Source organism: Mercenaria mercenaria, chromosome 4 (genome assembly GCF_021730395.1).
Source record: "Mercenaria mercenaria strain notata chromosome 4, MADL_Memer_1, whole genome shotgun sequence".
Taxonomy (NCBI): domain Eukaryota; kingdom Metazoa; phylum Mollusca; class Bivalvia; order Venerida; family Veneridae; genus Mercenaria; species Mercenaria mercenaria.
The window spans coordinates 52,107,450-52,127,050 of record NC_069364.1 but is presented as its reverse complement, the minus strand read 5'-3'; the positions used below and the strand labels follow the sequence as shown (position 1 = coordinate 52,127,050).

The 19,601-nt window shown below is 36.1% G+C and overlaps 1 protein-coding gene across 1 annotated transcript in view; it reads right to left on the bottom strand.

Annotated features, from left to right (window-relative positions):
- Positions 1-1,188: 1,188 nt before the first annotated feature.
- Positions 1,189-19,601, bottom strand: part of LOC123552874 (inositol 1,4,5-triphosphate receptor associated 2-like) — a 105,216-nt gene continuing 86,803 nt past the window's right edge. Inside the window, exons 16-21 of the mRNA XM_053542197.1 lie at positions 18,116-18,198; positions 8,338-8,430; positions 7,184-7,294; positions 6,550-6,613; positions 4,825-5,784; positions 1,189-1,313 (exon numbers count right to left, since the gene is read on the bottom strand). Of these exons, the coding sequence (XP_053398172.1) occupies positions 1,189-1,313; positions 4,825-5,784; positions 6,550-6,613; positions 7,184-7,294; positions 8,338-8,430; positions 18,116-18,198 (1,436 nt within the window). The remainder of the gene's footprint in view (positions 1,314-4,824; positions 5,785-6,549; positions 6,614-7,183; positions 7,295-8,337; positions 8,431-18,115; positions 18,199-19,601) is intronic.

Here is a 19,601-nt window from a genome sequence, read left to right as displayed (position 1 = left end):
AATCTGAAGTCAAGAGGACCAGCTGAAGAACTGAATACAATTCAGTTCTAAACAGACATCTCATCTAAAATGACATGTGTATTATAACAGAAAATAAGCTAAATTTCCCTTAGGCTCAAAACTCTGGACCATAAATGAACACTTAAAAGGAACGAGTTGAATAACAATTGTCGTCCGCAATTGGTTAAAACTAATCAAAATGATACCACTAATTTAGAACAGATGTAGAAATTTTAGACATAGACACCTACTGCCCACGGCAACAGCCGACTGCCCTTGACCCCTCAAAGTCCTTGTCACTTGGAAGGTGACAAAAAACTCCGTGCACATGATTAAAATTAGACCAAATATCTAACAAATTCTCAATGCAGCAAAATTATATCCAACTAATCTGAATGATTAAAATACTCTCCAACTGTACCTTAAATTGAAAAAAATTCAATTGGATTTAATCTGCACCTACATCATCACTGCTTAAACCATTATCTAAAATATACACATTTTCTCATGCATGTTAAGGTTATGCAATTCATTAATTACAAAAATAGGCTTGATAAAACACATCTCTAGTCAAATTGAAAATCGTAGTGAAATGATGTCACATCCAGTATGACAATAACAAACAACCGATATCATGTTACACTGTATGTGGGACTTCTCCAAGTCCCGTCCTGGTCAATGTTGTCTACAACATTAATGCTATAATATCTATGTGACAAATCGTAAAATCTAACTTCATTAAATCAATGGTCATCCTCCATTTAATGGAAACTGGCTTGTGGGTATAACGAACTATGATTTTTTTTTCAAAAATTATAGTTTCCACTAATACAGACATTGTAAATGCAAAAAGGCCATACTAGTAAAATATCAACCATAACATTCCAAAACTCATGAAAATCCTGGGAAATACCCAATGTACAAGTAAGTAGGCGAATAGTTGAATGAAGCAATGTAATGCAATCCACAAAATTCATTAAAATGAAAGCTTATCACACAAACTAAAATAACTGATTATTTGCAAATTAATCCGTATGTAATCCATAAATGGTGTAAACTAAAATATGCAAAGCAAGTGAGCAACGATGGACCAAGATCACAGAAAGGCTAATCTTTGTACAAACTCCACTCAAGGTCGAAATCTCCCAAAGACTAAGTGGCGAAGACATTTATACTTGACACTAAGTCCTAATAGCCCAGTAAATTGCAACCAATGTCTCTATTGACCATAGAACTTGGAATGTAACAAATTTTAGATTTGTTGATTCTCCATTGTTCTAGCAATGGATAGAAGTGTGAATTGCAGGGGACAACTGAAAATACATACCATAAATATTATCAAAAAATTTTAACCTGGGTGTTACCACAATAACCTGTAGCAGTCATCTCAATATCTCACAACTTTTATTATGACAGAAGTGTATCATCTCACAACTTGCATCCTGATAAAGTATCAACAATAAAAAGCAAGCTGCAAAACGTCATGCAATGACAATAAGATCAAACTCAACTGAAATATATATCCAGACCAGCTGACAATATCAAAAGTTTGCACACATCATTAAGAGATTAAAAGCTAATAGAACATGTAAAATTGTCAGTTATTAATTTTCAAAGCTGACAACTCTTTAAGTAAGTAACAGTGTGTCAGAAGTGTGTAACTTAGTTAAACCATTGCGAAAAAATGTAACAATAGGCTGATGTCCTGTCGCTCTTCAACATCCATTTTGATTTAATGGGGAACACATTAGTTTACCTTTTTGTTCTAAGTGCCTTGTCTTTGAGTCACTTATTCTGACTTTTGGTCTGCTGACCTGTTTTAAATAAAATGGTTTGAATTTTGGATGTCTCTGGAGAATTGTGTTTTGAGGCTAAAACTTTTAATAATCGTTATTAGGACTAAATCGACGCTTTTTGATGCATGAACCATTTTTGGGCTAGAATAATCTAAATACATTTAAGACAGAACATTATCCACACATTCCCATTTATAAAGATTTGGCCAGAATGCACATTTAGTTTATAATTTTGACCTATGACCATTTTTAAGCAAAATTACTTTTATTTTAGTACTTCTAATGACATCAATATTCTGTACCATTTGTTTAGCATGTATGTCCTTGAAACAAGTCCCACAATGGTCACATAGTTTAAATTTAACATACAGTAAGTTTTTGGACGCAAATTAGCCCTTGATTGAAGCCTATAATCTTTCAGTAAACAATTTTCATACAGATCCCATAAAATTGGCTTTCGGAAGCGTATAAAGGGTTTTTATATTACTGAGATTCGGAAGTGTTTGAGGAGTAATGCATTTCTAAATCTGAATTGGTGAATTTTAGAATGAAACCAGATGAATAAAAATCGTAAAAAATTTGCCGTATTCAGATGTTATCTATAAGTAATGAAATGACTTTAAGAAATCATGACCTAGTTATGTGAGTCTGGAATGACCACAGTTACCTTCAGTAGACTAGTTGCTCTAAAGTAATCATTTAAAGTTTAATGCAGGCAATTCCATGGATATCTCAAATATTAGTGAAAAGAAATTTTTAAATTTAACTATGACTAATATTTTCGCACTGCCACATAATCGAACTTGACCTAATATAAATATAAATTCAACCAACTTTCATACGATCCCATGTAAATATACCCTAAAGGTCACACAGGTATATCCAACATAATGCTCACGACCTCCTTTGACCTACTGGATCTTGACCTGGTTTGACTGACAATTATCAATGGTTAAACGATTCTGACCAATTAATAAGACGTTAAATATATGCTCAAAGAGGTGCACAGGGATCTATATTTAGACTACTGATTTTTTCAACGCTAGACCCATTTCAAACTTGATGAAATTCACAGGTGTACATTTGCATCCATTCATGGTAAATTCATGAAATATAAAATTGCTAAAGTCACAAGTTTGTCCTACTAAACCAAACTGGAAGACGTTTGGACTGTCCATAAACGAACATGATTGCAATAGTCTCGTGAACACGACCAACTTCATAAAGATCCCATGAAATTGGGAACTTTATAAGTCAAACAAAGCTGAACGGCTGGGGGTAGACCAGATGGTAGTCGAATATTTGTGATGAATCAAGCAAATCATCATGCATCCAATATGCAAACACAAAAGACCCTTGTCACTTTGTGACAGGTGAGTAAATGTATTCAACAAGCAAGTTCTACTACAATTAATCCAGTATTTATTTTATGTCTTTCAATCAAAAAAAACAGTAATACCAGGTTTCCGAATATGTATTGCTTTTGAGAAATGTTGCTCTCTCAAAGTTGCTGAGGAATAAGGCCCAAAAATCAGAGAAAGGGATGTATCTGTTTCGTCAGAACTTCACCAGGTCCAATCTCCCTAAAGAATTCAAACTGAGGTTTTTTGGTCCTACGTTTCAAGTGTTGTATGGGAACGTTTTGAGAAAACTGTGCGACTCTAAATCATTTTCAAAAAGTAATCTATCTCCAATTTCTTAAAAGAGCAATAAAAGGTGCTGTGCACTTGAGGGGGACGCGAAATACCATGGATTAATTTATTTCAAATACAATCTTTTAACCTGGTTACTTAAGCAACCTGTAGCATTCCATCTCAAAACCACAATTTAGGTTTGCGACAGAATGAAGACACCTGGTCCTCCATCTTCAAACCATGCTTCCTTCAAGGATCAACTAAAAGGCCAGCTGAAAGTGTTTGCCCACAGGATTCCACCAAAATGCAAGGAGTTTTACAATGCTCACAAGTTTCAAACATCCTTGCAGAATTAAGCTATCATACATTTTTTGAAATTCTCATTTTGTGGAATTAAAGGCATTCTTAAGGTTGCGTATTCCCAAGGTTGCTAACACCGGTGACAAAATTTGAACATGTCGCGTCAAAAACTAAAAGAAGCTATATCCTTTAAAGACTACAAGCATACGCCTAGCCAAACATCCCTGACGCTGAACTATAAACAAATTTAATACTTCCTTCATGATTTAATCCACGCATTTATACAATTGCTTTGAAGACATTGTACTTTTGTGATTTCAGTAATAGTATACTATTCTAAAAATCTTTTCCTAATAACGTCATATTAGTTCACTATTTTACTATCTCACCTATGGATGTAAATAGTAAGATCTAAAAATCTGGCGTGCCAAGACAGTAATCAAGTATTGTAGAATCGGTTTTTATAAGAGTGTCACCACTGTGACACTGGTCTGCGAAATTCGAGACTACCGAGGCCGTCTATGCATCTGAAATATACTCTAACCCACATTCATAACAAACTTCAGTTCAATCTTCTAACTCTGTCTCTAAGCATGCCCATCCTGGAACAGATGTCCTGAAGTTCCGAAGTCATACCGCATCATCGATACCCAGTGGGGTTTAAAAATTCGTTTAATTCTTATTTTGAAAACTTATGCCCGATGAATGACCAATCGAATTTGGAGTATTTCCAGTATTAAACACCCTCAATCAGAGTTCTGGTTCAATCATGCGCTTGCAAGCTTTCAGACTTAAATCTCGGAATATCTTTGTGCTAGCATACTCACTCGCATGCGAGTGTATAGATAGCTTTAATATGCTGAGGTCCATGCAAACTTCACAGCATCTGTTTTTACTGTCACCTGCATATACTGAAGTTTTTCTCAGTTACTATCCCCCTAGCTGTTTTCTCACCAAACAAACGATCTATTCATGTGTGAACCTTGCTATACAACTGGACAAGACATATCACCTCTACCTAAAGTCACTTGATTACAAGCAACGCGTTATCAACATGCCTCAGCATAAAAATTATGAACTGCATTAAGACTTACTTTTTGGATTTAATCCACCAGCTTTAAACAATTGAGCTTGAAGACCAGTGGACTGCTGCTTAGCTTCTGAATTGTGTAGTTCTCTATTCTCAACATCTTTCCAATGAACGTCATTATTATTTCTACATGTCTTTTTATCTATCTGGACTGCTTTGACAGTATCTATAGATAAAGGAGTGCTAAAGAATCTGGGGGCGGTGCTCAAGGACAGTGAATCTGAGCCCTCATATTCAGGTGTTGTATCAATGACTGTGTCACCAGCTGTGAACACTGGGGCTGCAGACAAGTTCGAGGGGCTGACCTGACCCTGTTCTATAGCATTCTGAAAACTATTACTCCTAGATCTCCCAGCTGGTATTTCATCAACTGAACTTTCAGGATTTTCAATAGCTTTTCTGTAACTCTGTCTCCTCAACATAGCATGCCCTTCATCTCTGTGAACAGTGGCATGTCCTGCATGAGGTTTCCTGAATTCAATACCCTCATCATCATTACTCCAGTCCAGATCTTTAACAAACTGCCGTTCTTGATTTTCTTTTGAATGAACTTTTTCTCCTGATCCTGAATCTACTAATTTCTGACATTTTGGAGACTTGCTGTATTTAAACACTCCGTCTATATCAGAGTTACGTGGTATCATACATTCAGACCCTGCAGAGCTTTCAGACTTAAATCGTTCCGGAATATCTTGTCTATGCATACTATCAACGTCTTCAGAGTTGTTTAAGATATCTACTTTAATATCTGAAGGGTCACAATTCAAATTTTCAGCATCACCTACTTTACTGTCACCATGGCAACACTGTTTTTCCTCAGTACTATCCTCCCTGCTGTGTTTTCTCACCAAAGGCACCGATCTATTACATGTGTGAACCTTGCTGTCACACTGACAAGTACATTTCTCACCTCTACCAGAGTATTGTCTCTTAATTATTTTCACCAAGGGTATATCTAGGGCTTCTGAAATAAAAGATTAGTGAAGTGGCATTAACAAGCAGTTCTACAGGTATGTGAACTCAAAATTCAATTTCATTTGCATACTAACACCCTTAGCCTGCTGGCGGCAAGTGATTCTGCCTTTTCGACCAGTGCAGACCAAGATCAGACTGCACATCTGTGCCTGCTGATCATGGTCTGTACTGTTCACCATTCAGTCAGTACTGTTTTTGGTAAGCATCCCTTTTAACAGTAAATGGTACTGTCAAAATTGAAAGATGGACCAGTCCATTATAGAAACTTAGCAGGCTTAGAGTTAATCATGGCATCAAGAAGTTATCTTCAGACACCTATCACCACATTAGGTACTTTTTGTATCTGTGATGGAAAGACAACATTGACATTACTCTGACGTATCTCCACATGTAGCTGATCATTTACTCCACATTTTGAAAAGTATAATCTTTTCTCAACACATACTGCTAGGTTTAAATCTATGGAAATGTCCTGCTGATTTTCACATATAGCTAGTTCACACAGAGCCCTACTAGATAATCTTTTTGAATTTGTTTAATCATTCCTCTTATATATTCTTACTGATCCTCCTTGGCTCTGATTATCTATTATCCAGCGTTTTGAGAAGAAAAGAGACATAATTATATAAAATTTGAATAGCCTCAGGAGTTATCTCCTGTGAACAAACACAGACAAACAAAGCCCATAAGAAACGGCTCAAGAAAGTATACGCTATATGAAAGTCAAGGGAGATAACTAAGAAAAGTCACATACCAACAAGGGGAGAATTTGATGCCCTTTTATTGCAGCGACCCTGAACCTCTGACTTCTCAAATCTCTGAAAAAGTAAATCACATTAAAAAGTGTCGTAGTAATACGACTCTAGAGTGAGTTATAGTGCAAGTTATTAAAGATGTAATATATTTAAGGCCTGCCATTAGTTCATAAATATACAAGTTTTTATTTTCTTTTGGACAAAATTAACAGAAATCTCATTCATCCACTTCTATAGTCAACAAGAATCTAAATTTATGTCAAGCACACTAATATAGGAAAATCTAAAGAACAAGAGCGGTCACTAATGGTGACAAATAGCCCCGCAGTGCCTTGACCTTTGACCTGGTGACCATGACTTTTGACCTGGTGACCCCAAAGTCAATAGGGGTCATGTACTCAATAAGTACTATTAGCATGTGAAGTTTGAAGGTCCTGGGTGCAGTGGTTCGCAAGTAAAGTGCCTTCATGCAAAAAGTTAACGTTGTGACAAACAACGAACAAACTAACGGACGGACAGCTGAAAACTAATGCCTCCCTTTGGGGGCATAAAAAGTATCATTTTGTAATAACTCAGCTAGGATGGTCTAGCAGCCTGTTGGTGTGTAAGACAAGACTTAGTATCATTATATACCAAAGCAGTTAGAGCTTTCTCCTTGCTGTAGAGTTTGTTTCTGAGCGCTTCAATGTCACGTCGGATCTGCTCCTTTAGTTGTTCTGTAGAGGTGGACAATGAACTCTCACTCTGCAATGTTAATATTTGCCCTTTATAATGATTTAGATTACATGCATTAGTGACTTTAATAACCCAAGCATCAAATAATCACATCCTGCATTAAATGCCTTTCAGCATTTATTGTTCAAATAAGCAAGTGTTATTGGCAATTGACTTGATATACTTGACTTGATTTAACCTATAATTATAATAAAATAAAAATACCCATAAATACCTGACTTTTTAAATTTAAACTCAACCAGGTTGGTGGTATTTTACACTTCACATTTATTTTTAGACTTGTACTAAAATATACAGTTTCTTGTTTAAAACTGATCTAAAATGTCTTCTGTTCACAGTTTCAGTGTTCCCACTGGCATTTAAAAGGTTGGGGGTGAAAACTGAGTTTTTCTTGCACTTTTGCACCTCCTCATTAAGAGATATATAACAGCTGTCTCCAAAACTGGGGGTGAAAAAAACCCATTTGGGGGATTTTGGGAACACCGAGTTTGTGAAAATTGCTTAGCAAACTACCACTTTCAAGAATTTTTTACAGCTACTTATACTATATACAAACTAAAATCTTGAACTGTTATTAACTCTTAATTTTTTGTCGAGTTACATATATAGTAAAGACATTAGGAGTTACAAAGAGTCAGTTGTTGCTGTTGGGTTAAGAGTCGCACCAACACAATGAAGTCATGTGCTGACTTTTCCAGCTGGTGGAAGATCACTGAGCAATATTTTATGCATGGGCAGGTACCTCGGTAGAACCACCAACCTTCCGAAAGCCAGTTGGATGGCTTCTTCACATGAAGAACTCTAGACCCCAAGCAAGATTTTAAACTACATCACTGAGTGGCAATCCAAAGCCAGTGATCTAAACTACTGTGCTACAGAGGCTCCTGCAGAGAAAGTAGGAGGACATGCCATCCTGCACCTTGTATCAAGCAAACTCCCAGATCTATCCAGGAGACAAAGAGCAAACAGGAAGCCGAGGACTGAAATCTTGTCTATTTCCTACATGTCCTTGTTCTTCAGTGATCTATGAAGTATTTATGAAAGTAATCTACCTCAGTAGAGTCCTCCTCATCAGCATTGTGTACAAGCTTCCATAAATCTTTCAGGTCAACTTCTCGTGCAACCTTGCTTGTCTCCAGACTATCCTATTGTTCAATAAACAAATATTATATCATTGCAAAATAGTAAAATATCACTGATTCTTGCATGCCGTACAGGCTTTTCCCATGTTTTTGCCGGTGCTAGAAAAACTTGTCTTACACCCTGAAGTGTAAGATGACTCTTGTGCTGCAATTTACGAATGAATGTGTCAATTCAAATTCTGCTCTAGCTAATAAAACAGTGCCCAAAAGAAAAAGCATTTGTTACACTTTATTTGTTCTATTAATTAAAGAATAGAGTATGCAAAAAAAAGAATGTATCACTAGTTGAAGGTGGTAATGGAAACATCTGTCTTCCGGGCAACTGTTTTGGCAAAGCCTTGCTATTGCCTAAACCATTACTATCAAGCTGCACTTTCAGCAAGTGAAAGATTCTTAAAATATTATATTCATGGATAGTTATGGTGTGACAGTGCACTTATGAAATGCACCATCTATGTCTTATTTTAATTCTGAGCTTGGCCTTGAAAGTATTGTCACATAATGGGTAGGAGTATATTATTTCAATACCAAATATCCTAAATCTTTATTCTTACACAACTCGTATTACTTGCTACATAAAGATATGAGCTGCGCCATGGGAAAACCAACACAGTGGTTTTGCGACCAGCATGGATCCAGACCAGCCTGCACATCTGCGCAGTCTGGTCAGGATCCATGCTGTTCACTTTCAAAGCCTATAGCAATTAGAGAAACCGTTAGCGAACAGCATGGATCCTGAGCAGACTGCGCAGGCTGGTCTGGATCCATGCTGGTCGCAAAGCCACTATGTTGGTTTTCCCATGGCGCGGCTCATATAACAAACAGCCTATTATATATGAATCTTTGATAAATTATGATTAGCTGATTTTAACTGCTATGATTATAACGTAAGGGATTGTACTGATGTTCCATTACATACGAATTATTCCAGGGCAAACGGCTGTAAACAACGTTTTAAAAACATAATTATGATAAAAAATCTTACAATGACTAATGTACAGATCCATAAAACACGTTTTGATCTCTACGAGCGAATTAGCTCAGTTATGATTCAGCAGTGACGTCATACAAAAGGTAAACTCGTAACACTGGGCCAAATAACAAAATCTGCCGATTCTGTTCATAATTAGTTTGCGAACTGTTTGATTACTAGTTTATAAATAGTTCTCAAAATTCTGATTAAAAAGAAACAAATATCTAAAAGTTCCGTTGACTATTCGGATGTTATGCACTTGTGATTTAACTATTATGCATCTAGACTCCTGCCCTTATTTACTGATAAAATATAGGATCAAGTTTATTATTTCTTAAATAAATGTTATTAAAACAGAGTTTGCCGATTCATTTACCAGATTTACCAATAAGCTGAAAAATGAATTTTATAGTAATGCATACTAAATAAGGTTATAAAGTTTTTTATTTATTTTATCGCAGATACTTAATTGTACCCAGACTTTGTACGTTTCCTGACATATGCGAGATTTCAAAATACAACGAGAGCTGTCACAGGAGACAGCGCACTGGACTATACAATGCTGGATAGTGAAACTGGGCACATCTGAGGAAGCTGGAGCTGTCACTGGAGTGTTTAATGACTCCAACTGGGAATGAAGATATTGCATAATACATGTAGTTTGAGTCTGTGTCGAAAATATTAAGTTATAAGAGAGATAAAGTGTATCAAAACACTAAGTAAGTATAATTCTAAGCAAGAAGGGGGCATAATTCAATCAATACTGGTGCAAGAGTGATGGACCTTGTGTCATATGATGTGGGTGAGGATATGGAACAATTACTTCAAAGTTTGAATCAAATCCATTAAGTAATAACTGAGATATAGTGAAAATGCATCAAAATTACCTTAAATTAAGTAAAAAGGGGCATAATTCATGAAAACTTGGTGCCAGAGTTATGCACCTTGTGATATATGATGTGATTGATAAGGTGGAACAACTATTTTTAGTTTGAATCAAATCCATTTGATAAAAACTGAGATAGAGTGAAAGTCCATCAAAACTTTTACCTGAAATTCTAAGTAAGAAGGGGATAATCCATGAAATATTGGTGCAAGAGTTATGCACCTTGTGTCATATGATGTGGTTGACAAGGTGGAACAAACAACTGTTTTAAGTCTGAATCAAATCCATTTAGTAACTAGAAAATGCTTTTGTACAAAAGCGCATGTCTCCCCCAATGCAAAGTCCTATAGGCAAGAAGTCAATAGGGGTCAGGAGCGAAAGTCAAAGAGACACTGATGGTTGGCTGCAATAGGGATCATCTACTTGGCATGTCCAATCATCCCGCTAAATTTCAACACTCTTGGCCTAGTGGTTCTCAAGTCACTGTTCAGGCTTCTGTGACCTTGACCTTTGATCAAGTGACCTCAAAATAAATAGGGGTCATCTACTCTGCAAGTCCAATCATCCTATTAAGTTTCAACATTGTAGGTCAAGTGGTTCTCAAGTTATTTCCAAAAAATGATTTTACATGAACAGGCCACTGTGGCCTTGACCTTTAATAGACTGACCCCAAAATGAATAGGGGTCATCTACTCTGCATGTTCAATCATCCTATGAAGTTTCAACATTCTGGGTCAAGTGGTTCTCAAGTTATTGATTGGAACTGGTTATCAATGTTCAGGCCCCTGTGACCTTGACCTTTAACGGAGTGACCCCAAAAACAATAGGGGTCATCTACTCTGCATGTTCAATCATCCTATGAAGTTTCAACATTCTGGGTCGAGAGGTTCTCAAGTTATTGATCGGAACTGGTTATCAATGTTCAGGCCCCTGTGACCTTGACCTTTAACAGAGTGACCCCAAAATCATTAGGGGTCATTTACTCTGCATGAACAATCATCGTATGAAGTTTCAACATTCTGGGTCAAAAGGTTCTCAAGTTATTGATCGGAAATGGTTTTCCATGTTCAGGCCCCTGTGGCCTTGACCTTTAACAGAGTGACCCTAAAATCATTAAGGGTCATATACTCTGTTTGACCAATCATCCTATGAAATTTCATCATTCTGGGTCAAGTGGTTCTCAAGTTACTGACCGGAAATGGTTTTCAATGTTCAGGCCCCTGTGACCTTGACCTTTCACAGAGTGACCCCAAAATCATTAGGGGTCATCTACTCTGCATGACCAATCATCCTATGAAGTTTCAACATTCTGGGTCAAGTGGTTCTCAAGTTACTGACCGGAAATGGTTTTCAATGTTCAGGCCCCTGTGACCTTGACCTTTAATGGAGTGACCCCAAAATCAATAGGGGTCATCTACTCTGCATGTACAATCATCCTATGAAGTTTCAACATTCTGGGTCAAGTGGTTCTCTAGTTATTGATCGGAAATGGTTTTCCATGTTCAGGCCCCTGTGACCTTGACCTTTGACAGAGTGACCCCAAAATCAATAGGGGTCATCTACTCTTCATGACCAATCATCCTATGAAGTTTCAACATTCTGGGTCAAGTGGTTCTCTAGTTATTGATCGGAAATGGTTTTCAATGTTCAGGCCCCTGTGACCTTGACCTTTGACAGAGTGACCCCAAAATCAATAGGGGTCATCTACTCTTCATGACCAATCATCCTATGAAGTTTCAACATTCTGGGTCAAGTGGTTCTCAAGTTACTGACCGGAAATGGTTTTCAATGTTCGGGCCCCTGTGACCTTGACCTTTAATGGAGTGACCCCAAAATCAATAGGGGTCATCTACTTTGCATGTACAATCATCCTATGAAGTTTCAACATTCTGGGTCAAGTGGTTCTCTAGTTATTGATCGGAAATGGTTTTCAATGTTCGGGCCCCTGTGACCTTGACCTTTGACGGAGTGACCCCAAAAACAATATGGGTCGTCTACTCCAGCAGCCCTACAACCCTATGAAGTTTGAAGGTTCTAGGTCAAATGGTTCTCCAGTTATTGCTCGGAAATGAAGTGTGACGGACGGACGGACGGAAGGACGGACGGACAGGGCAAAAACAATATGTCTCCTGGGGGAGACATAATAAATGAGATATAGTGAAAGTGCATCATAACTTCAACCTGAAATTCTAAGTAAAAAGGGGGATAATTCATGAAATATTGGTGCAAGAGTTATGGCCTTTGTGTCATATGGTGTGAGTGATGATGGTGAACAACTATTGTAAGTATGAATCAAATCCATTTAGTAATAACTGAGATAAGGTGAAAGTGCATCAAACTTTTAACCTGAAATTCTAAGTAAAAGGGGGGATAATTCATTAAATATTGGTACCAGAGTTATGGACCTTGTGTCATATGGTGTGGGAGATGATGAGGAACAATTACTTTCAGTTTGAATCAAATCCATTCAGTAATAACTGAGAAAGAGTGAAAGTGCATCAAATCCTCAACCCAGTCACATTATACTGACACCAGTACATTTTTATTTTAAGTTTGAAACAAATCCATCAAGTAATTACAGAGATAAAGAGAAAGAGCATCAAAACTTTAACCAAAGTGCGGACGCAGAAGGACGCTGACGCCGGGTCGAGTAGGATAGCTCTCCATACTTCGTATAGTCCAGCTAAAGGCTACTGAATCAACTTCTGCAAAAAAAATGATACCAATAAAACAAATATATATATATATATATTTTTTTTTTGTCAAAATGATTTTACATGTAATTTTGATTTTGCTAATATCTTAATTACTTCATCTGGTATTTCTGAAGTACATAATAATAATTCAGAGTGTAAACTTACCTACTGGTTATTTATTATCACTTAAAATAATGCGCATTTTATTATCAATAATCCAGCCATATTGTGCCCAGTAGCAAACTTTTATATTCACAGAGGCTAAAGTAATTTCCATTAAACTGCTGTCACAAGAATATTCACTTAATGCAGCAATTTGCAGGAAATTTTAATAGATTCCAATGTTGCTATAACAAAAACTCAGTCCCAGATAACACTTCCAATCCTTAGAAAATTGAGATAATCAATCCAGGACTAAATTGCTTGGAAAAAACTCACCTCAACTGCTGAATCGGTGTTTTCTTACGAATAAAAAAAAACTTTCACTTGTGACACTGTTAATCTAACCAGCTAAACGAAACCATAAAAGTTACAAATCAGTGGTTACCCTACCTTAAAGTTCTAATTTATACACCAAGCTGTTAAACTGCATCAAACACTCATTTTATACTGGTCAAAGTTGAACGCATTTCCTAATTTTAATCAGAAAAACAATTGAACCACCTGTACAATTGCTGCTCCTAATTACCTAATCCCCGCTAGGTTAATGATCTTGTATTTCCATTTAATACGTACAATACCAGATAAACTGCATGTAATTCTGAACCCTACTGTACACAATAAATCAACAAAAATAACCAACTATTGAAGTATATCCTGTATGTAAATATAGTATTACAATGTATTACTTATTTAAAACCAATAATTATGACTAAGAAAATGGCGTACTCTAATTTAAACTTCCTACTGCTGGTAATTCGGAAGCAATTTCACTATGCCCTAAAGATATTAGATCTGCATCAAACAATAGATATATTCCCTCATTATTACCTTGTAGCATGCTAAATTTCTAAAATGGACTGGTCCATCATTCAATTTGGGCAATACCATTTATTATTCAAAGGGGTGTTTACTGAAAATTTACTGACCAAATAGCGAACAGTGCAGACCATCCGTGCAGGCTGATCGTGGTCTGCACTTGTCGCTAAGGCAGAATCACTTGCTGCCAGCAGGCTAAAGATTACTAACCATATTTTTTACAACATCCATAATAATCCTCAGATCTACTTTTTTCATTTTTTTATTTTTAAACATTCGAGAGTGAATATTTTCAGAACTTCAATTTAAACCTTCTTAACAAATATTTTTTATTAGAAATTTGGATCCTAAATAAACATCCTCTTTCTGCAAAATCTAACACACCCAGAGGCGTACATATATTCAGGAGTATATGACTGTATATTAACAATAAATAAATTACCCTGACAAGATATAAATTCATCAATTTTCTAAATCCAATAAAAAGGCCTATAAGATAAAACCTCAGTAAATTTCACTTTCATCTGGGAGATATGAAATTTTATTGACTAGATAAGTGTGTTTTAAAGTTGTTTACTAGTCTTTATAAGACTTATTTACACGTTTTCAAAGTCCTTTGAACATTTGCTAAAATTCATACATTTTGTAAAAAGTGACCTTTGACATGTTTGATGGACATGATTTGTAGCAATGTCTCCTACATAAAATCACTATTCTGTATTATTTTTTGTCATTGTCCATGGCATATTTATTCTGTGGAAATGGACATGAAAATATTCAAATTTATTCCCAATTTTTGATGTGAAGCTTAAATTACAACATTAAACAATGTCTCTTTGTTTCTCACTGTCTTAAATTTATATGGGTTTATACAGCTTAGTTTAAAAGCTAGGACATGCCTATGCTCATTGCTAGAACATGGAACAGAATGGAATAGAACACTTAATTATTCGCAAATGAAAAATATAAAAAGCATTAAAACAGGACAGAATCATTTTGAGCACAGAACAGTATAAAATATGGAGAAAGTTAATTAATATATTCCATTCAGTATGATTATTGAACAAACTGTGTGTAACAACTAAGGAAACATTGGAACAATACAAATGCTATTGCATTATTTTTCGAAAAAAATATCGATGGAATTCTGGGATTTCAAGAACATTTTGATAGACAGTACCACGATTATTCTATCAATCTGTAGACTTGAAAGACTCAATCTCAGGTCACAATGGGTCATCATCAGTAATATATATATATAAACTACCTGTACATTGAAGTAAAATTCTTTGCTAAAAAATAGGTGTTCACACAATCATGTCTTTGGGACATACGCATGTGCACTGTCCATACAAATGCTGTGGCTATCACATACAGTCCACAGTCATTAGTATTTGTTAGTATGTAAACTTTCTCAATTTTGTCTTGAACTGACTACAATTGCATATGGCAGGTCACTAGAGCCATTATAATGACTGTGAACTGTATGTGATAGCCACAGCATTTGTATATGGACAGTCGCCAAGCGCACATGCGTATGTCCCAAAGACATGTGTGAACACCTAACTTGATGTTTTAGCAAAAGATTTTTTTTTTCAATGACTACAGGTAAAAGATAAAAATCACTAATATCAACAATAGATGTACTACTGAATTTCTTGTGCTGAATGTCTGATACAGGAATCTTAACATAATATTGTGACAACTGTGCTGAAAAGTATTATCCATAGTGTGTTGGAACTGATAAAAGTATCTACGATTCTATATGATTTTTTGCCCAAAAAGTGCTGATAAAAAATCTGTGAAATAACAATATAAACAGTTGTTCTATTTCTTTCTAATGTTCAGTAATCAGCTAGTGTTTTGTATCCTAGATTGATGTTATTCTCCAATCATATTATGTTTTGTGTTTTAGCAAAGACCATCTTGTTAATTTATTAGGTAGAACACTAGTCTTTCAGTCAACAGGCTATCAGATGGATACCAATGCCAAGCAAAGGTTCTCAGATTTTTTTTACTATATAATGACAAAATATTTCTATAGCCATCTCTTGCCATTCTATATACATCTCTACTTTGTGCAGATTGTCACTGACGTGCTGGAAACACAGGAAATACTGTTTGAAAGTTGATGTGTCTCTATATCTGTGACGTTTATGAAATGTATACTAACTGCAATTCTACAAAATATGCTAAATGCAAGTGTATAAAATGTACTTACTACAATTTTTATGAAATATGCAAATTGCAATTTTATAACATATACTGACAGCAATTTTAGTAAATACACTAACTAAAACTTTTATGAAACCTACTAACTGCAATGATGTTTATCTTGCTAATTTCGTATAGGTTAGTGTTTATTAGTCAGCATTTATCAAATTAAATTGGTCTGGCGCAGCTTTTGTAAAAAAGCACATGTCTCCCCCAGCGCATAGTCGTATAGGCAAGAGATCGATACGGGACAGGAAAGAAAGTCAAAGACACTGATGGTTGGCTGCAATAGGGATCATCTACTTGGCACGTCCAATCATACCACTAAGTTTCAACATTTTGGGCCTGGTGGTTCTCAAGTTAAGGATTGGAAACAGTTTTCCATGTTCAGGCCCCTGTGACCTTGACCTTTGATCGAGTGACCCCAAAATCAGTAGTGGTCATCTACCCTGCATGTCCAATCATCCTTAGTTTCAACATTCTGGGTCAAGTGGTTCTCAAGTTATTGATTGGAAAGAGTTTTCTACGTTCAGCCCTCTGTGGCCTTGACCTTCGATAGAGTGAGCCCAAAAACAATAAGGGTCACCTACTCTACAGGACCAATCATCCTATGAAGTTTCAACATTATGGATCAAGTGGTTCTCAAGTTATTCATCAGAAATGACTTTCAATGTTCAAGTCCCTGTGACCTTGACCTTTAACAGAGTGACCCAAAAATCAATAGGGGTCATCTACTCTGCATGTCCAGTCATCCTTATTAAGTTTCAACATTCTGGGTCTAGTGGTTCTCATCTTATTGACTGAAAAGAGTTTTCTATGTACAGCCCCCTGTGACCTTGACCTTTGATGGAGTGACCCCAAAAACATTAGGGGTCATCTACTCTGTAACTCCTATCACACTATGAAGTTTGAAGGTTCTGGGTCAAATAGTTCTCAAATTATTGACCGAAAATGGACTTCCATGTTCTGTCCGCTGTGACCTTGACCTTTAATAGAGAGACCACAAAATCAATAGGGGTCATCTACTCTGCATGTCCAATCATCATATAAAGTTTCAACATTCTGGATTAAGTGGTTCTCATGTTATTGATCAGAAATGGTTTTCCATGTTCCATCCCCTGTGATCTTGACCTTTAACAAAGTGACCCCAAAAACAATAGGGGTCATCTACTTTGCATGGCCAATCATCCTATGAAGTTTCAACATTCTGGGTCAAGTGGTTCTCAAGTAATTGATCGGAAATGGTTTTTCATGTTCAGGCCCCTGTGACTTTGACCTTTGATGGAGTGACCCCAAAAACGATAGCAGCCATGTACTCCATAAGCTCTACCATCCTATGAAGTTTGAAGGTTCTAGGTCAAATGGTTCTCCAGTTATTGACCGGAAATGAAGTGTGACGTACGGACAGATGGACAAGGCAAAAACAATGCCTCCCAGTGTGTGTGTGTGCGATATTTTGAAAACTACTGCAATGCCACTGCACAAAAAATAATTAAAAAACAAAATCTTTTTGTGGTGTTCTGTATCATACTGAACATATCAAATATATATATAATTATCTTTACCCCAAGAAATGACAGAAACTATTTTCTTGTATTTTTTCAATTTCTCCTAAGTAATTAACCGAACCTCACGAGTCATTTCCTTAAGTGTATGACAAGTTAATCATAAACATGAGAAAACAGGACAGTGGTTCCATTTTAAGGATAAATCAACAGTCAGGCAGTATGAAGCATAGGGCGGAAATAAGTTTTTGATATCAAGATAGGCTAAGATGCTACAGCCACAATACCTAGAATCTTTATATGACTGTAAGCTAGTAAAATGGACAGCATCGAAAAACAAGAGCACCATCAGTTATCATAACTCAGTCCTGTTAATCTTTTCTGACAATTCATAACCTTTTGGTACATTACTTTAGTAAAAGTAAATAGTTTTCACCTCCAGTTGATGATATTTCTGTTTGTCAAGGTCATGCTTCAGATTTGTATCGTTTACAGCTTCACGAAGTTCTGCTTCTTTCACTGCAAAAAAAAACAAGAGGGCCATGATGGCCCTATATCGCTCACCTGTTATCATTGCACTTGAGGACAAGAAGGTCCTCAGAAAAAATAGGACAAGGAACAACAAAGGGAAGAAATTTAACCAAAAAGAAAAAAAAAATCTTACAAGGTATAGATATGTTAAAATACACCTAAACATTGGAGGTACCATCCATGTTGTACCACAGAAAACTGGTCTCGTGTTTTCCCTATGGCCAATAATAAAAAAGTTACTAAAAATAAGCTATTTATAGTAACGTAAAAGGGAAGTAATTAAAACAAAAAATATTGTAAGTGGACAAAAGAAGGATCTACCAAATAAATCTGTTGACATAAATGAAATCTCAGATCAGTATCTTCATAAGTTATGGAGATATAACAATTTTAATTTGAAATAAAGGGATGTAATTTGACATAAAATCAGTCCATAAGTACACTGGGACCCCGTTATAATGCTGTCATCGGGGTCCAAGGTTCGAGACCCGCGGATCTAGCGGGGTTAAATTTATAACGCGGGTTGATCGTATCAGCGGTAAATGCAATACCCCACCCATCGGTAATGTATTAGACGTATTTTGGACGCTGTTTTATGTTAATAAGAAATAAGAATCGTATAAACGGGACATTTATTTACCTTAAATGCTACTGAAAAATACATTAAAAGAATTATAACGCTGTGTCATCTTCTCATTTTGTCGTGATTCTAAAAGAAAGTTGAAATTGTTTATCCCGGAAGTAAACATGTATAACGCTGTGTGAGGAATGCGCTGTCATGAGAATTACATACGCACTGCAATTGCACTGGGGGTTTATGTAACTAAAAGAGAAAAAACGCGGACAGTCTTAAAAAAAAATAATTTTGAATACATGAAGAAAATCGATAAATAAGATAGAAAATTGTTAAATCGCCGTCGTTAATATACGATATTAAAAAGGGAGAACATTCTCAATATGGCTTTCAGTACGTCGAATCTTCGCAAATTCCGACGAACCGAGAATGATCATTATGAAGAACGGCTGCATTTTATTACAAAACTGGGCCTGTTGTTCGGTTTTTATTCACTCGAGTGTTAATGTCATCCACTTAATTGGTGCAAACTTAAACGGTTTGATAGTTGACAGACCGATCTTCCACGCTTGTTAATGCAAACAATCTAATTTTGACACGGTACTGATTGCCTAATTGTCACAGGTCTACATGTATTGAAACTTTAACAAAGGCGATACGCAAACAAGTAAGCTAGCAGACGATTATTGATAAAAATCAATAATCGTCACAGTTGTCATGGAAAGGTGTTAATGTACACGTACATGTAGTTTTAACGCTGGTTATGATCAAATTAAATAACATCCGCGGATTTTTTTTTTTTTTTTTTTTTTTTTTT